Here is a 19,756-nt window from a genome sequence, read left to right as displayed (position 1 = left end):
AAACACTTGAAGTAGTTTCACTTAATATGAATGTTTGCCTCAGAGACTGGATCATAGATCTGGAGAATTAGAGACCATGTGCTTCAAATCCCTAATTTTTGCAAATGAGGAAACTAGGGCATTTGCTCCAAATGCCACAAATAAGAAATGTCAAAAGCAGTATTCATGGCCAGATTTTCTTAATCTCTATTCAGTATTTTTCTTTTCACCATTTTGCTTAATTCTAGCATAAGAATCTGAAATTTTTTCCACTTCCATGTCAAAAATCATTAATTTTCTTGTTAGAACTTTCAAGATAAAAACAAACAAAGAAAATCCATCATAGAATAGTAGCTGCATGTACTTTACATCTGTTTCACTTCCCCAGAAAATCATTCTGCCTCTTCTCCCTTCTTTCTTACTGCCAAGTTTCCATATCTCCCCCTAGTATATTACTTCCTTTTACTTGAAGTTCTTTCTTTTCACCTTGCCCTGTGTATATACATTGTTGTAGCTATTCCTATAAATTATGGAAGCCAGAGATTCCACTGAATATTCCAATTTGAGCATTCACCACTGCCCATGATGGCACCTCTTAGAAACTATGCACCACACTCACCATCATCTCTTTGCTAAATTCACTGCCAGACTCCATGAAGAAACAGCACTTCTTTAGCAGATAGGTCATTGTGATGTGAACTATCTAAGTTCCAATCTGTTTAAATGGCCCCTTCCTTGGGTAACACTATTTCTAAAATTGACATCCCTGATAATATCCAAGAGAATTTGAATAAAGCAGGTTCACACTTATATATACATTACTTCTCTGTCCTTTCCTACACTGGGTTCACATGCCCTTAAATCATATATCTGCTTTCTGAGCTTCAGTAGGATGTCTAGATTCTAGCTGGAGTGTTTCTGATTCCTAAAGATGGTACCTTGCTGCTCTCTGAGTTTCTAGAATATCTTTCTGACCTCTTACTCATTCCCAGAGCATCTGTTCTGCAGACACCAAAGTAACCTAGAAGGACAAACAAACGTGGAAATGTGTGGGAGAGATGTAAGAGAAAACGAATGAATAAAAATGAAATCTTATTAGAATGGACCTCTGTGTCAATAAATGGAAAACAGTAAACAGAAGGCTTCTGTCTACAAACACAAATCACAAGCTATCTATAATATGAAGTCTTAAGCTTAAGGCTTAAAAAGAAAAAAAGGAAAGAGAAAGAAAAGAAAATTAAATGAATTGCCCACGGTTACACAGGTAGTGAATTTTAAAACCAAAATTTGAATCTATGTCTTCTTGACTCAAAATGCAGCATTCTATTTTGCAACATGCTTCCTCTGCCTAATTATTTCTAAGATGTATAAACTTAGGGAAAATGTCTATTTTGCTTTATAACATATGTAATTGATATTTTTTTGTACTGAGGCTGCTAAGGTTAAAAAGAAATAGTACATATTGGACCATTTAAAAATATTTTTAACCATGATAATATTCAAGAAGAAACATTGTTTCAATGTTATACTCATTTTAATCTGAATATCAATATATTTAAAATGCCAGGTCATCAGTGAACCAAGAGGGAACAAATACATGCCTGGTTCTTGCCACATGTCTAGAAATAATGGTGATGATCCTTTTTGATTCTTTTTTTATAATTATTATGGATCAAAAGATCCACAATTTCATCAGAATGTGAACTTCCTCTACTGATACAGATTGAAATCCCTCTAAGACTTAGGAGGTAATTTTCTTGAATTGTTATGGTGGTCAAACTTCTGGAGATGGAGGATGGTACCATATTTTGTACCTTTTTTTTAAAAAAAAATTATTAATAGTTTTTATTTACCAGATATATGCATGGGTAATTTTACAATGTTGACAGTTGCCCAATCTTTTGTATTAGTTTTTCCCCTACTTCCCCCTCCCCTGATAGCAAGAAGACCAATACATGTTAAATATGTTAAAGTATAAATTAAATACAATATATGTATACATGTCCAAATAGTTGTTTTGCTATACAAAAAGGATCAGACTTTGAAATGGTGTCATACCTTTTTTTAGACAACAGACATAAAAATCACGTGCCTCCAAAGTCAAACTGAAGGCTTCACAGCTTTGTGCAATTTGTCTATATAACAAAGGCAGTATCTTCTAGCACACAGTGTCATCTCTAGTTAGTTGTTGGAGGAAAACTTTGGCATAGAAATTATGATTGTTTATTACAATTTTATGACACTTTTACATTTACAAAATACTTTAGCATTCTTTATTTGTTGCTCCATGCCCTTACTTTTACACCCTAAATGAGGTAGCCAGATAGTTGCCATATTATTCCTATTTTATACATGAGGAATTTGAGTTCTGTAAAAGTTAGAAGTCTTGACAAAAGTTACAAAGCGCTAGACTCTTCTTTAGTTAGCTATGTGTTGCTGGATAAATCACTTCACTTCTCGGTCTCAGCTTTCTCATCTATAAAGTGAAGTCAAACTAAATGACTTCCAAAGCCCCTTCCAGCTTTGCCAGTCTATATTCTAATATCCTGTACTCCAGTATTCTTGCCCAATACTAGCACTCTATATTCTATGGCTTCTTTCATATTTTAAATTCATTGTTTTAAGACCCCTTTCATTCCAATAATCTTATTCTAAATTCTTTGTAGAATGAAGCATTTTCTATTCTAACATCTCTTTCAATTCTTGGATCTTACTTCCCTATGATTAAAACCTATCCAAATGTTACTGATATATCTTTTTAATTCTGTGATCTTTTGCTTCCTTCCCACAGGGGATATCCGGTATGATGAGGCAATGGGTTACCCCATGGTCCAGCAGTGGCGAGTCCGTAGTAACCTATATCGAGTGAAACTCAGTACCATCACTCTCTCTGCAGGTGAGGATACCAACATGAGAAAGAGTGATGAACAAAGAACAGCCATATTCTCATTTTCCTCAAGTCCAGATTAGTCCTTGATTTTTTTTTGATTAAATGAATATCCTGTCTCTCTTTGTTTTACAAATACATCAGTCCTTGGAGGAAACACACACACACACACACACACACAATTTATATATACCCCACATACTTTTACCTTTCTATAAAACTCTATTGCACTACTATATAAAAATCAATACCAAAACCAATACCAAAACCATACTATACCATGTCATGCTGTGTGACAGGCTAAAACAAACATATCTTTGTAATATAACAAACATTTATTAAATACATACTGTTTGTTTTAGGCACTAGATGAGATAATTTTTTATATGACATGGAACTTATATACTCAAAATGCATTCTAATCAGAAAATATCACAATATTAACAACTATAATACATAATAGTCCATAACAGTTAATTATAGAAATGAGACCATTTGAGAAAGTGATATTCAAATTGGGTTTCAAAGACTGAGTATGAATTTAATCGATAAAGAAGGGGATGGAATATAATTCCAAAGAAAGATCATTTAATATGCATACATTAAAAATATATATGAACTTTTGTGAGGCAATAATATAATTTCTGTATGTACATGTATGTGTTTGCACATATAATCTGTAAGCAAAAGTAATGAGAATAATTTATGTTCTTAGGGCAGTATAATTGGGTTTTCTAAGGATACAGAGTACATGAAAGAGGAGAAATAAGTGAGGTATTATCACATTGTAGTAAGCCCTAAATGCCAGGCAGAGAAATATGAACTTTACTCCAAAATTCCCTTGCATATACTCTGCAGTTGAATAGTCAAATGCAGTAAACATGAGATCATCTTCCCATTCTGTACAAAGGTAATGAGCAGCCATGGACTATGTATTCCAACCAAGAAAGTTAGTTTAGTCAGTCAATTAACCAAAAGGTCCATCAATTCTTTGAACTTACGAGGATACAAAGGAAATATTAATTCATTATCTCTAACTTGATGCCTTCTAGTTGGAGAGACAAAACATACATGTAAAGAAGTTACTTTATATAACAGGTTAAAATAATATTTGAGATTTTTATAGTTCAGATAACAAGTCAAGAGAGTCAGAGATGAATGTTATCTAATGTCTTCTAAAGTGTCATAGTAGGTCCCCTGAGAGTGCCAGGCCAATTTCTTGGCTTGTCCTTTTTTCTATATAGCAACCGTTCTTGCAACATTTCTTTCCCCTGAAGTGTGTTTCACACATGGCAGAAGTTCTTAATCCATTTTGTATCACAGACTCCTTGGTTAGTCTACTAACATTGAACTCCTCAGGGAAAAAAAAAAAAAAAAAAAAAAAGCTATTTTAAATAATTAGAGGAAATCATAAATTTCAGTATGATATTAGTGAAAATAAAAATGAATATTTTCCCAATCAAGTTCACAGACAAGTGGTCTAAAGCCCCTAAGTTAAAAACAACTGACAGCAAGTTATATTAATATCCCTGTTGCTGATAGATATAAAAGAAAACTATGTGTCAGAATACTTTATTATCCTGAACCCCAGTTTGGTGGCTTAATTCCAGGTTGAATAAATCCCCTTCTTCCTACCTACCTCTGTTCATTAACATAATGAGATCAGTCATACTTGCTATTATGTTCTTAAAATGGACAGCTTTACTCATTTGTGGTTGCAAAATATTCTGTCTCACCAGCTAAAAGTGATGTATTATAAATCAGCATTATTGCTCTTAATTTTTAACACAATCAATAATCTTTTAAACATAGCCACATTAATTACTTAATCATATAAATTAATTGATGTGATGTCAGTTGACAGAGAGGGCTATATATTAATTGTCTTTTCCTTATGATGGGTGTTTTTTTTCTCCCTATATTCCAAGTCTCCTTCAATCTAAGCTTGAAAATTATATTGCTCCATTTTGGTTAGAGCCATACAGGCACAACTTACTTTAATTAATTAATAGTTTGGTCCCTGAAAAGTGCTGTGTAAATCAAATATTTGTAAATTGAATCCTATGCAAAATGTATGAAGGGAGTTGGTATTTAATGAAAAACTTTAATGTGGCCTTTTATATTTATTTCAAGGCTCTTTGATTTCACTGGCATATTACTCTGACTAACAATGACCACAGTAGTAGATGATCTTTGTAAGATGCTGTGAGTGAAAAAATTCATTACATAAAGGCTAAACTTCTCTGAACTCATCTAAGCTGCTTCTTCCTCTGGGCCAAAACTAAACATCTTTTCAGTTTGGTAGAAACTGCCAGTAACTCATCACTTCTTTGCTAGTTTACGGTAATAGCCTTAAAATTGCTTTCCCTTCTTCATGCCTTTCCCCACTCCAATCAATCCTTCATTCATCTGTCAAACTGACCTTCCTGCCTTGTAGTTATGTCCCTTCATTCCCCTACTCAACAAACTCAAGTGAATCTCTACCACTTTTATAATTAAATATAAACTTCTTGGTTTGACATTTCAAAGCCTTCACAACTTAATTCTTTCTTACTTCTCTAATCTTCTCATACCTAACTCCTTTCCTCACAATCTGCAACATAGCTATGCCAGCTAAATTGCTGTTCTTCATTTAAGACACTCCATCTACTGACTGGGGCCTTTGTACTGGCTGGCTCCAATGCCTGGAATGGTTTCCTTTCTCAATTCCACATGAAAACTTGCCTAACTTATTTCAAACCCACCTTCTGCAAGAGAGGACTTTACATCTCTTTACTAATAATGCCTTCCTTCTGAAATTACCTAACATTCATATGTATATATCTTGTAGATACAGTGTTATTTGCAAGCCATTTTGCCATCTTCTTCATTGAAATGTGAACTTCTTGAGGTCAGAGATGGTATTTTTCTCCTTCTCTATATCAGTTGCACCAGTACATCGCCAACAAAATAGAAGCTTAATAAATCCATGTTGACTGACTGACATATCCTTTGAGAACTTAGTATTATTTCTATATCAGGAATATTTTTCATTATTATTATTTACTCAATATATACTTTGTGTAGACTCTGTACATGGCATCACATTAAATGTTATGGGATATACAAAAGATTATAAGATATGTGATCCCTGACCTCAGTGAGTTTACAATTTTGTTAGGGAGACAAGATAGGTGTACATTCAATTTCGATGGGCATTTATGAATCACCATACTATGTGACAGATACTAAATTTAAAGACAAAGACAAAAATGTCCCTGCCTTTAAGGAATTTATATTCTATCAGCGAGAAAAAAGTATACATATCAAATATATTCAGAATAAGTAATTTGAGGGGGGTAGAAAGCCCCTTTTGTAAAGGTAACATCTGAAGAACAATGGAGGCAGATCTCAGAAGAGAAAGCAAAATTAACATATTCACTCTGTGCTAAGTCACAGGAATAGGAAATTAAATATCCTGTATGGAAATCAGCAGTTTATTATAGGAATAGGGAATGTTAGCTTAGTAAAATATGTGAGGGTAAGTAGTATATAATCAGCTTGGAAAGAGAGGTTAGGGCCAGATTGAAAAATGCTTTAAAGACAAACAAAGGAATTTGTTTTCTATCCTTGAAGAAATATGATTCTTGTTCAGAGGAGGGACATTAAATCCTGTGCCAAAAAGTTATGATATGATATAAGACAATATTACCAGAGAACTCATAAGGCAATATATAATTAAGTAATAAGCACATGATACAGATAATGAGTTTTTATCAGTTAAATGGGAAAAATTTCTGTTGGTAACAATTAATTTTCTTTTTAGGAAAACCAACACAGCTGTGTTTGAAAGAATATGCCATATATCACATTTATAGCTGCCCCCCTTCCCACCCTATCCTACCGCCATCTACCTCACCCCAATCCTTTCAATGGGAAGTGGAAAGAAGTGTATCTTCTCACTTCTTTTCTAGAGTCAAGCTTGGTCATTATAATTATGCAAAGCTGAATTCTACCTTTTTGCTATTTTTTAAGTCACAATATTTTGGAAACTTTTCCTCAAAGTGCCATACTTGAGATAGACCTTGATTGATAAGAATTGGGTGTAGAAAGAGGGTCAGGTCTTGAGCAAGGGAAAGGGAGACCGGAAAAAATCAGCACATAAAAATTGATTCAATTCTCACTGGGCCTAGAACTATAAGATGGAGAGACCTAAGTTTATAGACTTGAATTAGTAGAGGAAATTTCAGCATGCAGGAGCACCTTATACCAATGAAATCATTTGCATAGTCCTGTCCCTATCCTCCTATGGTTGGAACAGAGTGCCGATGTTATTGGTCACTAGGAGAAAGGTTAGAATCATATTGCAGAGAACCATGAAGGCACTGTAACAAATAAGGATTTTATTCTGTCAGCCATAAAGAGACATAGAAGGTTTGGGACCAGAGGAATGATATGATGAAAGTGACATCTGAGGAAGGTTTCTCTGTTAGTGGATCATAAAATGTATTTGGAGGAGATGCCTATTAGAGTGTTGTTACCATGTCAGATAATGAGAGGAAGCATAGCATACTGCAGAGAGTGTTGCATCTGGAGTCAAGAAGATCTGAATTTAAATCTGAGGTGTGACATTAGCTATGTGACCATAGAGAAATTGGTTTCCCATCTGTAAAATGAGGGGTAATAATAAGAGGAGACATATACAGGAGAAGGAGGATTACATAGCCCTTTGAAAATCTTAAAGCATCACATAAATATCAGTCAAAAGGCATTACAGCATAGTAAAGGGTGATGTCTGAAGTCAGTAACACTTTAACTCTGACATGTACTAGCTATAAGATCTTAGATAAGAGAGTTAGTAATTTTAACTATGAATGTGAATGGGATGAACTCTCCCATAAAACAAAAGTGGATAGCAGACTGGATTAAAGCCAGAATCCTACAATATGTTGTTTACAAGAAACACATTTAAAGCAGATTTATAGATATAGCATAAAGGTAAAAGGCTAGAGCAGAAGTTATTATGCTTCAGCTGAAATAAAAAATAGTAATGAAGGGATCTTGATCTCAGGCCAAGCAAAAGCAAAAATACATCCAGTTAAAAGAGATAAGAAAGGAAACTATATCTTACTAATGGGTATCATAGATCATGAGGTAATATCAATAGCATCCAAATTCCTAGAGAAGTTAAGAGAGCTAGTTTCAAGAAGAAATAGATAGCAAAACTATACTAGTGGGGGACCTCATTTACTCTATCAGAAAAAGAAATCAAACTACAAAATAAATAAGAAAGAAATAAAGGAAGTAAATAGAATTTTAGAAAAGTTAGGTATGATAGACTTTTGGAGAAAATCAAATGGGGACAGAAAGGAATGAACTTTTTTCTCAGTGGTACATGGAGCCTACACAAAAATTGATCATGCATTAGAGCATAAAAACCTCAAAATCAAATGCATAAATGCAGAAATAGTAAATACATCTTTTTCAGATCATAATGCAATAAAAATATATGTAATAAATAATAAATAAAGGGCCAGAAAAAATATTCCAAAAATTAATTGAAAACTAAATGATCTAATCCTAAAGAATAAGTGGGTAAAACAACAAATCATAATCACAATTGATAATCTCAACCAAGAGAATGACAATAATGAGATAGCATACCAAAATGTATGGGATGCAGCCAAAACAAGTTCTTAGGGGAAATTTTATATGTCTTGATGTTTACTTGCATAAAACAGAAAAAGAGAAAATCAATTAATTGGGCATGCAACTAAAAAAAAGGTAGAAAAGGAACAAATTAAACCCCTCAATTAAATACCAAATATGAAATTATAAAAATAAAGAGAAATTAATAAAATTGAAAATAAGAAAACTATTGAGTTGGTTTTATGAAAAAATAAGTAAAACTGAACTGGTTTTATGAAAAAAAAATAGATAAACCTTTAGTTAATTTTATTAGAAAATCAAAATTTATTAGAAAGAAAAAAGAAAATCTGAAGATGGCGGAGAAGATACACGCCACTGTGTAAGCTCCTTTCTTCCCTCACAACCAACTTGATTTAATCAGCCTCAGAAATAGCGTTGGACTGATAGAATCCACAAGGACTGGAAGCACGACTTACCAGCTGAAGAGAATCTGGAGTTTCAGCAGGAAAGGTCAGCTCCCAGGGGAGGAAGAAGAGAGGCCAGCGCAGACGGTGGGGCAGTGGCACACTGCACCGGTGGCGCTGGGGAGGGCTCTGGGATCAAAGAATCCACTGACATAAAAGAATCTGGCACAGGCTGTTAGCTCTTCTCTGCTTATAAAACAGCAGTTCAGAGGAGAAATATAAGCCACTTTAAAATTTAAAACTAGATTGGATCTTCCTAGATCCCAGGGGTGACTCATCAGATGTCGGCACCGGGGGTGTGGCCGACATAGGCAATCCAGGCTTTTGCCTCGGGGTATTTAAGAGATTGAAGAGTGGGCGGGGCGGTAACTCATAGTGCCTGGCTCGGCTGGCTGGAGGCTGTGGAACGGAAGTCCCAGAGAAGCGGAACCTTTGAACTAGGGACCGCGGTTTCTGGCAGACACTTCCAGTTTGAGCGCAGGGGCTTTTCACGTCACCTGCTGCAGACATCCACGCCCCACCGGGATGCATAGGCTAGACTTTGAGTTGCCTTTACTGTTCAGTCTCAACCTCAGGGAAGCCGCTAAAACACAGCGCCCTCAGGGGACAGCAGTGGTGATCACCTCTGAGGCACTTCCAGGGAGGGGGTGGGGAACTCTCTCCCAGAGCTCTCTCTTAGCTCAGGCGCAGGGGCCGCTGCATCCATCCAGTCTGGGAGGAAGCTGGTAAAGAAATAAATAAATAATTTCCTACCCCAGGGACAGACCCCAAAAGATTTTTTAAGTATGAGCAAAAAAGCAAGAAAAACTATAGATTCCTTCTACACAGAGAAAGAGCGGGTATCCAACCCCGAGGAAGTTAACAGCAGAGAGTCAGCAGATAACAACCTAAAGGGGAACGATTCCTGCCCCCCATCACATAACTCTCTCCTAGAGGAGACTATTAAAAAGTTAAGAGAGTTTGAAAAAAAATGGGGAAAGGAAAGAGAAGCTATGATAGAGAATGACAACGTTCTGAAATTGGAGTTGGAAAAAATAAAGAATTCACAGGAGATGAAGGGAAACAAAATTAGTGAATTAGAAAAGGTAAAAAAAATCACAGGAAAGTAGGATTTCTGAATTGGAGAAGATAAAAAAGTCTCAAGAAAATAGGATTTCTGAATTGGAGAAGATAAAAAAGTCCCAAGAAAATAGGATTTCTGAATTGGAAAAAGAAAATAATTCTCAAAAAAAAAAAAAAATTAGGGAAATGGAAAAAAATTCAATAGAGCAAAATGACTCATTTAAAAATGAAATTGGGCATTTACAAAAAGAACTAAAAACTGTGAATGAAGAAAATAACTCCTTAAAAGTCAGGATGGAACAAATAGAAATGAATGATTCATTGAGAACCCAAGAATCAGTCAAACAAAACAAAAAAAAATGAAAAGCTGGAGAATAACGTCAAATACTTACTGGGAAAATCTATAGACCTGGAAAATAGATCTAGGAGAGAGAATCTGCGGATCATTGGACTTCCCGAAAACTATGACCAAAAAAAGAGCCTAGATTCTATTTTACAGGAAATTATCAAAGAGAACTGTCCAGCGATAATAGAAACAGAGGGGAAAGTAGAGGTGGAAAGAATTCATCGAACTCCTTCTGAAATAGACCCTAAAAAAAGAACACCATGGAATATTGTGGCTAAGCTGCAGAATTACCACACAAAGGAGAAAATCCTGCAAGCAGCTAGAAAAAAAACCAATTTAAATACCAAGGTGCCACAATAAGGGTCACACAAGATCTGGCTGCCTCCACATTAAAAGATAGAAGGGCCTGGAACCTGATATTCTGAAAGGCAAAAGATCAAGGATTGCAACCAAGAATAAACTACCCAGCTAAGTTTAGCATCTTTTTCCATGGAAGAAGATGGTCATTCAATGAAATAGAGGAATTCCATATGTTTCTAAGAAAAAAAACAGACTTAAACAAATAATTTGATCGACATCCACAAGACTGAAGAGAAACAGAAAAAGGTACACAGAATCCTTGAGAACTATATCTCTATTAGAAAGTATGCACGGATAATTTGATTTTACTGATATAAAAGAAAAAAAAAGGAGGGGGTGTAGTAAAGGGAAGCAGGTAGTATCAGAAAAAGGGGAGGGAGTGATAAAAAGAGGGAAACTACATCCCAGGAAGAGGCATAGAAAATACACCATATCTGAGGGAATTTAGAGAGGGGGAGAATCATTGTGTAAATCTTACTCTCATCAGAAGAGGCTCAAAGAGTAAATAATTGTCATATTTGTTTTTCAGAGAATTCTCTCTCACCTCATTAAAAGGGGGGAGAGGAAAAGGGAAAAGAAAAAGGAGAATAAGGGAAGGGACGTGGAGGGAGGGGAGAGGGATACTAAAAAAAAAAAAGGGAGGGCTGCGCGTCACAAGGGGGGTCTATAAATTGAATATTGGGGAAGGGGTTCAGGGGGGGTCAAGGGAAAAACCATAATCTGGGGATAATATGATGGCAGGAAATACAGAATTAGTCATTTTAACTGTAAATGTGAATGGGATGAACGCTCCCATCAAACGGAGACGGATAGCAGACTGGATCAAAAATCAGAATCCTACAATATGTGGTTTACAGGAAACACACTTAAAGCAGGGAGATACATATAGAGTAAAGGTAAAAGGTTGGAGTAGAATCTATTATGCTTCAGGTAAAGCCAAAAAAGCAGGGGTAGCTATCCTTATCTCAGAACAAGCAAAAGCAGAAGTTGATCTAATTAAAAGAGATAAGGAAGGAAACTATATCCTGCTGAAAGGTAGCATAAATAATGAAGCCATATCGATACTAAACATATATGCACCAAGTGGTATAGCATCTAACTTCCTAAAGGAAAAGTTAAGAGAACTGCAAGAAGAAATAGACAGTAAAACTATAATAGTGGGAGATCTCAACCTTGCACTCTCAGATTTAGACAAATCAAACCACAAAACAAACAAGAAAGAAATTAAAAAAAGTAAATAGAACATTAGAAAAACTAGGTATGATAGACCTTTGGAGAAAACTGAATGGCAATAGAAAGGAATATACTTTCTTCTCAGCAGTTCATGGATCCTATACAAAAATTGACCATATATTAGGACATAAAGATCTCAAAATTAAATGTAGGAAGGCAGAAATAATAAATGCCTTCTTCTCAGACCACAATGCAATAAAAGCTACATTCAGTAAAAAGTTAGGGATAAATAGACCAAAAAGTAATTGGAAACTGGGTGAAAGAGCAAATTATAGAAACAATTAATAATTTCACCCAAGATAATGACAATGATGAGACATCATATCAAAATCTGTGGGATGCAGCTAAAGCAGTAATAAGGGGAAATTTTATATCTTTAGAGGCTTATTTGAAGAAAATAGAGAAAGAGAAGATTAATGAATTGGGCTTGCAACTTAAAAGGCTAGAAAAAGACCAATTTAAAAACCCCCAACCAAAAATTAAACTTGAAATACAAAAATTAAAAGGAGAAATCAATAATATTGAAAGTAAAAAAACTATTGAATTAATAAATAAAACCAAGAGTTGGTTTTATGAAAAAGCCAATAAAATAGATAAACCTTTGGTAAATCTGATCAGAAAAAAGAAAGAGGAAAATCAAATTGTTAGTCTTACAAATGAAAAGGGGGATCTTTCCACCAATGAAGAGGAAATTAGAGAAATAATAAGGAGTTACTTTGCCCAACTTTATGCCAATAAATTTGATAACTTAAGTGAAATGGATGACTTTCTCCAAAAATATAGGCTCCCTAGATTAACAGAGGAGGAGATAAATTGCTTAAATAGTCCCATTTCAGAAAAAGAAATAGAACAAGCTATTAATCAACTCCCCAGGAAAAAATCCCCTGGACCAGATGGATTTACATGTGAATTCTACCAAACATTTAAAGAACAATTAGCCCCAATGCTATATAAACTATTTGAAAAAATAGGGAATGAAGGAGTCCTACCAAACTCCTTTTATGACACAGACATGGTACTGATACCTAAACCAGGTCGATCGAAAACTGAGAAAGAAAATTATAGACCAATTTCCTTAATGAATATTGATGCTAAAATCTTAAATAAGATATTAGCAAAAAGACTTCAGAAAATCATCCCCAGGATAATAAACTCTGATCAAGTAGGATTCATACCAGGAATGCAGGGCTGGTTTAATATTAGGAAAACTATTAGTATAATTGACCATATTAATAATCAAATTAATAAAAACCATATGATCATCTCAATAGATGCAGAAAAAGCATTTGACAAAATCCAACATCCATTCCTACTAAAAACTCTTGAGAGTATAGGAATAAATGGATTATTCCTTAGAATAATCAGGAGCACATATTTAAGACCTTCAGTAAGCATAATATGCAATAGAAATAAACTGCAACCTTTCCCAGTAAGATCAGGAGTGAAACAAGGTTGCCCACTATCACCATTACTATTCAATATAGTACTAGAAACGCTAGCCTCGGCAATAAGAGCCGAGAAAGAGATTCAAGGAATTAGAGTAGGAAATGAGGAAATCAAACTATCACTCTTTGCAGATGACATGATGGTATACTTAGAGAACCCCAAAGACTCTGCTAAAAAGCTATTAGAAATAATTCAGAATTTTAGCAAAGTGGCAGGATACAAAATAAATCCACATAAATCCTCAGCATTCTTATATATCACCAACAAAATGCAACAGCAAGAGATACAAAGAGAAATTCCATTCCAAACAAATGTTGAGAGTATAAAGTATTTGGGAATCCATCTACCAAAGAAAAGTCAGGAATTATATGAGAAAAATTACAAAACACTTGCCACAAAAATAAAATCAGATTTAAATAATTGGAAAGACATTCAGTGCTCTTGGATAGGCCGAGCGAATATAATAAAGATGACAATACTCCCCAAACTAATCTATTTATTTAGTGCTATACCAATCAGACTCCCAAGAAACTATTTCAATGACCTAGAAAAAATAACAACAAAATTCATATGGAAGAATAAAAGGTCGAGAATTGCAAGGGAACTAATGAAAAAAAAACTCAGAGGAAGGTGGTCTAAGTGTACCTGATCTAAAGCTATATTATATAGCAGCAGTCACCAAAACCATTTGGTATTGGCTAAGAAATAGACCGGTAGATCAGTGGAACAGATTAGATACAAAGGACAAAAAAGGGTACATATATAGCAACCTAATCTTTGACAAACCCAAAGATACCAACATTAGGGATAAAAATTCATTATTCAGAAAAAACTGTTGGGAAAACTGGAAATTAGTATGGCAGAAATTAGATATGGATCCACACTTAACACCATATACCAAGATAAGATCCAAATGGGTCCATGATTTAGGCATAAAGAGGGAGATAATAAATAGATTAGAGGAACAGAGGATAATCTACCTCTCAGACTTGTGGAGGAGGAAGGAATTTATGACCAGAGGAGAACTAGAGATCATTATTGATCACAAAATAGAAGATTTTGATTACATTAAACTGAAAAGTTTCTGTACAAATAATACTAATGCAAACAAGATTAGAAGGGAAGTAACAAATTGGGAAAATATTTTTAAAAACAAAGGTTCTGACGAAGGTCTCATTTCCAAAATATATAGAGAACTGACCCTAATTTATAAGAAACCGAACCATTCTCCAATTGATAAATGGTCAAAGGATATGAACAGACAATTCTCAGAGGAAGAAATTGAAACTATATCCACTCACATGAAAGAGTGTTCCAAATCACTACTGATCAGAGAAATGCAAATTAAGACCACTCTGAGATACCACTACACACCTGTCAGATTGGCTAAGATGACAGGAACAAATAATGATGAATGTTGGAGGGGATGTGGGGAAACTGGGACACTAATACATTGCTGGTGGAGTTGCGAAAGAATCCAGCCATTCTGGAGAGCAATCTGGAATTATGCCCAAAAAGTTATCAAACTGTGCATACCCTTTGACCCAGCAGCGCTACTACTGGGATTATATCCCCAAGAAATACTAAAGAAGGGAAAGGGACCTGTATGTGCCAAAATGTTTGTGGCAGCTCTTTTTGTTGTAGCTAGAAACTGGAAGTTGAATGGATGTCCATCAATTGGAGAATGGTTGGGTAAATTGTGGTATATGAAGGTTATGGAATATTATTGCTCTGTAAGAAATGACCAGCAAGAGGAATACAGAGAGGCTTGGAGAGACTTAAATCAACTGTTGCTGAGTGAAATGAGCAGAACCAGAAGATCACTATACACTTCAACAACAATACTGTATGAGGATGTATTCTGATGGAAGTGGAAATCTTCAACATAAAGAAGATCCAACTCATTTCCAGTTGATCAATGATGGACAGAAATAACTATACCCAGGCACACTGGGAAGCGAATGTAAATTTTTAGCACTACTGTCTATGTACCCAGGTTACTTATACCTTCGGAAGCTAATAATTAATGTGCAACAAGAAAATGGTATTTACACACATATATTGTATCTAGGTTATATTGTAACACATGTAAAATGTATGGGATTACCTGCCATCGGGGGGAGGGAGTGGAGGGAGGGAGGGGATAATTTGGAAAAATGAATAAATAAATAAATAAATAAATAAATAAATAAATAAATAAATAAATGAATGAATAAATGAATGAATGAATGAATGAATGAAAATAAAAATTCTCCCCCCCCCAAAAAAAAAAAAGAAAAAAGAAAATCAAATTGCTACTATCAAAAATAAAAGGATGAAAATTACACCAATGGAGAAGAAATTAGAGCAATAATTAGGAGCTATTTTGCCTAATTGTGTGCCAATAAATCTGATAATCTAAGTGAAATGAATGAATCCTTAAGAAAAAAAAATAGATTAAAGAGGGGAAAATAAATTACTTAAATAGTCCCATTTTAGAAAAAGAAATTGGACAAGCTTTTAATCAATTCCCTAAGGAAAAAATCTCCATGACCAGATAGTTTTACAAGTGAATTGTACCAAACATTTAAAGAACAATTAATTCCTAAACTGTGCAAACTATTTGGAAAAATAGGGGGGAAAAGAGTTTTACTAAATTCCTTTTATGAAATGAATATGGGTCTGATATTTAAATCAAGTAGGGTCAAAACAGAGAAAGAAAATTGTAAATCAATTTCCCTAATGAATTGATTGCAATATTGATTGCAAAATATTAATGCAAAAATCTTAAATAAAATATTAGCAAAGGGATTACAGCAAGTTATCACCAGGATAATACATCATGATATGTAGGATTTGTACCAGGAATGCAGGGAAGGTTCAATATTAGGAAATATTGATAAGAATAAATGGAGTTTTCTTTAGTAGCGGGGTGGGGGAGGGGGCATAGCTAGGTGCTGCAGTGGATAGAGCACCAGTCCTGAATTCAGGAGAATCTGAGTTAAAATCTGGCTGCAGACACTTAATACTTCCTAGCTGTGTGACCCTGGACAAGTCATCTAACCACAATTGCCTCAGAGGAAAAAAAAAAAATCACTAGCATCTACTTAAAACCATCACCAATAATCATATGTAAGAGGGATAAACTAGAAGCATTCCTAGGAAAATCAGGAGTGAAACAAGGTTGCCCACTATGATTATCGCTATTCAATATTGTATTACAAATGTTATCTTTAGCAATAAGAGAAGAAAAAGAAATTAAAGGAATTAGAGTAGGTAAAGAGGAAACAAAAGTAGCTCTCTTTGCAGATTATATGATAGTATATTTAGAATATCTTAGAGAATCAATAAAAAATTACTAAAAACAATAACAATTTTAGCAAAGTTGCAGGATGCAAATTAAATCCACATAAATTACCAGCATTTCTATATGTTACAGTAGCAAAAGATACAAGGAGAAATTCCAATTAAAATAACTTTAAATAATATAAAATACTTGGGAGTATACCTGCCAAGACAAAGTCAGGAACTATATGAACATAATTACAAAACACATTCCACACAAATAAAGTCAGATCTAATCAATTGGAAGAATATTGAGTGCTCATGGTTAGGCTGAGCTAATATAATAAAAATGACAATTCTCCCTAAATCTACTTATTCAGTGCCATACCAATCAAACTGCTAAGAAATTACAGAGCTAGAAAAAATAATAACAAAGTTCATCTGGAAGAAAAAAATGTGAAGAATTTCAAGGGAGTTCATGAAAAAGTGCAAATGAAGTGGCTCAGTTTTACCAGACCTAAAATTATAATATAAAGCAGCAGTCATCAAAACCATTTGCTACTGGCTAAAAAATAGAGTAGTTGTTCAGTGCAGTAGGTTAGGTTCACAAGATAAAATAGTTAATGACTATAGGAATTTAATGTATGATAAATCCAAAGACCCCAGCTTCTGGGAGAAGAACTCACTATTTGACAAAAATTTCAGGGAAAATTGGAAAATAGTATGGCAGAAACTAGGCACTGACCAATACCTAACACTCTATAAAAAAAATAAGTTCGAAATGGGTTTATGATTTAGACATAAAGAGTGATACTATAAGCAAATTAGGACAACTGTAAAATACTATTACACACCTCTCAGATTGGCTGAGATGACAGGAAAATATCATGATAAATGTTGGAGGGGAAGCACAGAAATTGGGACACTAATGCATTGCTGATGTTGTTGTGAACTTATCTAACCATTCTGGAGAGCAATTTGGAACTATGCCCAAAAGGCTATCAAACTGTGCATACCCTTTGACCCAGCAGTGTTTCCACTGGGCCTGTATCCCAAAGAGATCATTAAGAAAGAAAAAAGGACCCATATGTGCAAAAATGTTTGTAACAATCCTTTTTGTAGTGGCAAGGAACTAGAAACTTTGTAGTGGCTAAACAAGTTATGGTATATGAATGTTATAGAATATTATTGTTGTATAAAAAAAAAATTATCAGACTGATTTCAGAGAGGCCTGGAGAGACTTACATGAACTGATGCTAAGTGAAGTGAGTAGAACCAGGAGATCATTGTACACAGCAACAGGATTATGTGATAATCAACTATGATAGATTTGGCTCTTTTCAACAATGAGGTGACTCAAGCCAATTCCAATAGACTTGTTGGAGAGAGCCACCTGCACCCAGAGAGAGGACTGTGGGGACTGAATGTGGATCACAGCATAGTATTTTCACTTTTTTTGTTGTTTGCTTGTTTGTTCTCTTTTCCTTTTTTATCTGATTTGTCTTGTACAGCATGATAAATGTGAAAATATTTATAGAACATATATTAGATTACTTCTATCTAAGGGAGGGAGTGAGAGAAGGGGAGGGAGAAAAAAATTGGAATATAAGATTTTGCAATAGTGAATGTTGAAAAATATCTTTGAATATATTTTGAAAATAAAAAGCTGTCATTTAAAAAAATAAAAATAAATTTTACAAAAGATCTTAGATGAGTCACTTAACTTCCCTGAATCCTAAGTCAGTCTCAAGAGTATAAGTCATAGAAGAATTTCCTATATGAATTGGTAAAGGAATCTTCTAATCAGGAATTTATTATACTAGTAAAAGTCACATTTAGCTTAGTGTCTGCCACGTAGTAGATGCTTATTAAATGTTTATTCATGAATGTCTGGGCCCCCAAAATGAAAATTATTTGTGGTGTTGTTGCTATAGGGTGATAGTAGTAGTAGATAACGGTAGTAGTAGTACTATAGTAAGTAGCAGAGTAAAGATCTTAACCCAGGTCCTGAGGCTCCAATCCATCACTCTTTCCACTAAATCATGTTGCTTCATATTGTTTCACATTGCTTATTACCTGTGTTTGCACTTTAGTATCTCCCTACTAGTTCTTTGACAATAGACTTCCATTTCATCCAAACTTATCTCCTCTTTATACTTGGCATTTATGGCTTTATGGTACTCTGCATATAATAGGGGCTTAATTGATGCCCCTTCAGTAACAAAAAAATGAATGAAGTCCTTTTCATTTACTGTCTTTCATAGGGATAATAATTTAAATGTCTACTAGAACTTAATTTGTTCACAGCCAACATCTTACTAGTCCGCTGGCTCTGACCTGTTTGCTCTTATGTGCTCATATCCTTGTCCAGGGTTCACCAACATCCTGAAGATTCTCGACAAAGAGAGCAGCAGGGAAGAATTGCTCTCCTTCATCCAGCATTATGGCTCACACTATATTGCGGAAGCCTTGTATGGCTCTGAACTCACCTGTATCATCCACTTCCCCAGTAAGAAAGTCCAACAGCAGCTATGGCTCCAGTATCAGAAAGGTAAGGTGAGCTCTGAACAACATATGGCAGGGTCCAGGAAAAGGGAATGTGAGCTCCTTCCTATGTTGCCTTTGTGTTCTCCCAAAGCCCACTGGCCCATTTACTTAAATAAGTTTGGGGAAATATGACCCCAAAAAATATTAGAGAAAGGGGAAGATTTGGGGGACCACCTGGCTTAGAGGAAAGAACAGTAGTCATTGCTTTCCCATTTGTATAACCCCAACTAAGTCAATTTCTCTCTCTGGACCTCAGTTTTCTCATTTGTAAAACAAGGAACTTGGAGTAGGTGATCACTTAGGTGCCTTCTAGTATTGCTCAATTCAACTCTTTTATGTGTTTGTGCAGAGGTATAATGATTTCCAGAGAGACAGTGAGAAAAAGAGAGAGAGAGAGGGGGGGGGGGGAGGCTGGGAGGGAAAAGTGAGAGAGGGAGAAAAGGAGGGAGGGAGAAAAAGCTGTGCAAAAACTTAATAGATGCAAATATACACAAATACACAAAGGAGGGAAGTATAAGGTTGTTTGGGAGAAAGAATACT

At 34.9% G+C, this 19,756-nt stretch overlaps 1 protein-coding gene across 1 annotated transcript in view; it reads left to right on the top strand.

Annotated features, from left to right (window-relative positions):
• The window catches only part of ASTN2 (astrotactin 2), a 1,161,487-nt gene that overhangs the window by 743,258 nt on the left and 398,473 nt on the right, over window positions 1-19,756 (top strand). The window contains 2 exon segments of the mRNA XM_074292901.1: window positions 2,771-2,875; window positions 19,041-19,220. Of these exon segments, the coding sequence (XP_074149002.1) occupies window positions 2,771-2,875; window positions 19,041-19,220 (285 nt within the window).

This window comes from Sminthopsis crassicaudata, chromosome 2 (genome assembly GCF_048593235.1).
Source record: "Sminthopsis crassicaudata isolate SCR6 chromosome 2, ASM4859323v1, whole genome shotgun sequence".
In the NCBI taxonomy this organism is placed as follows: Eukaryota; Metazoa; Chordata; class Mammalia; order Dasyuromorphia; family Dasyuridae; genus Sminthopsis; species Sminthopsis crassicaudata.
This window is presented reverse-complemented; position numbering and strand designations above follow the sequence as displayed.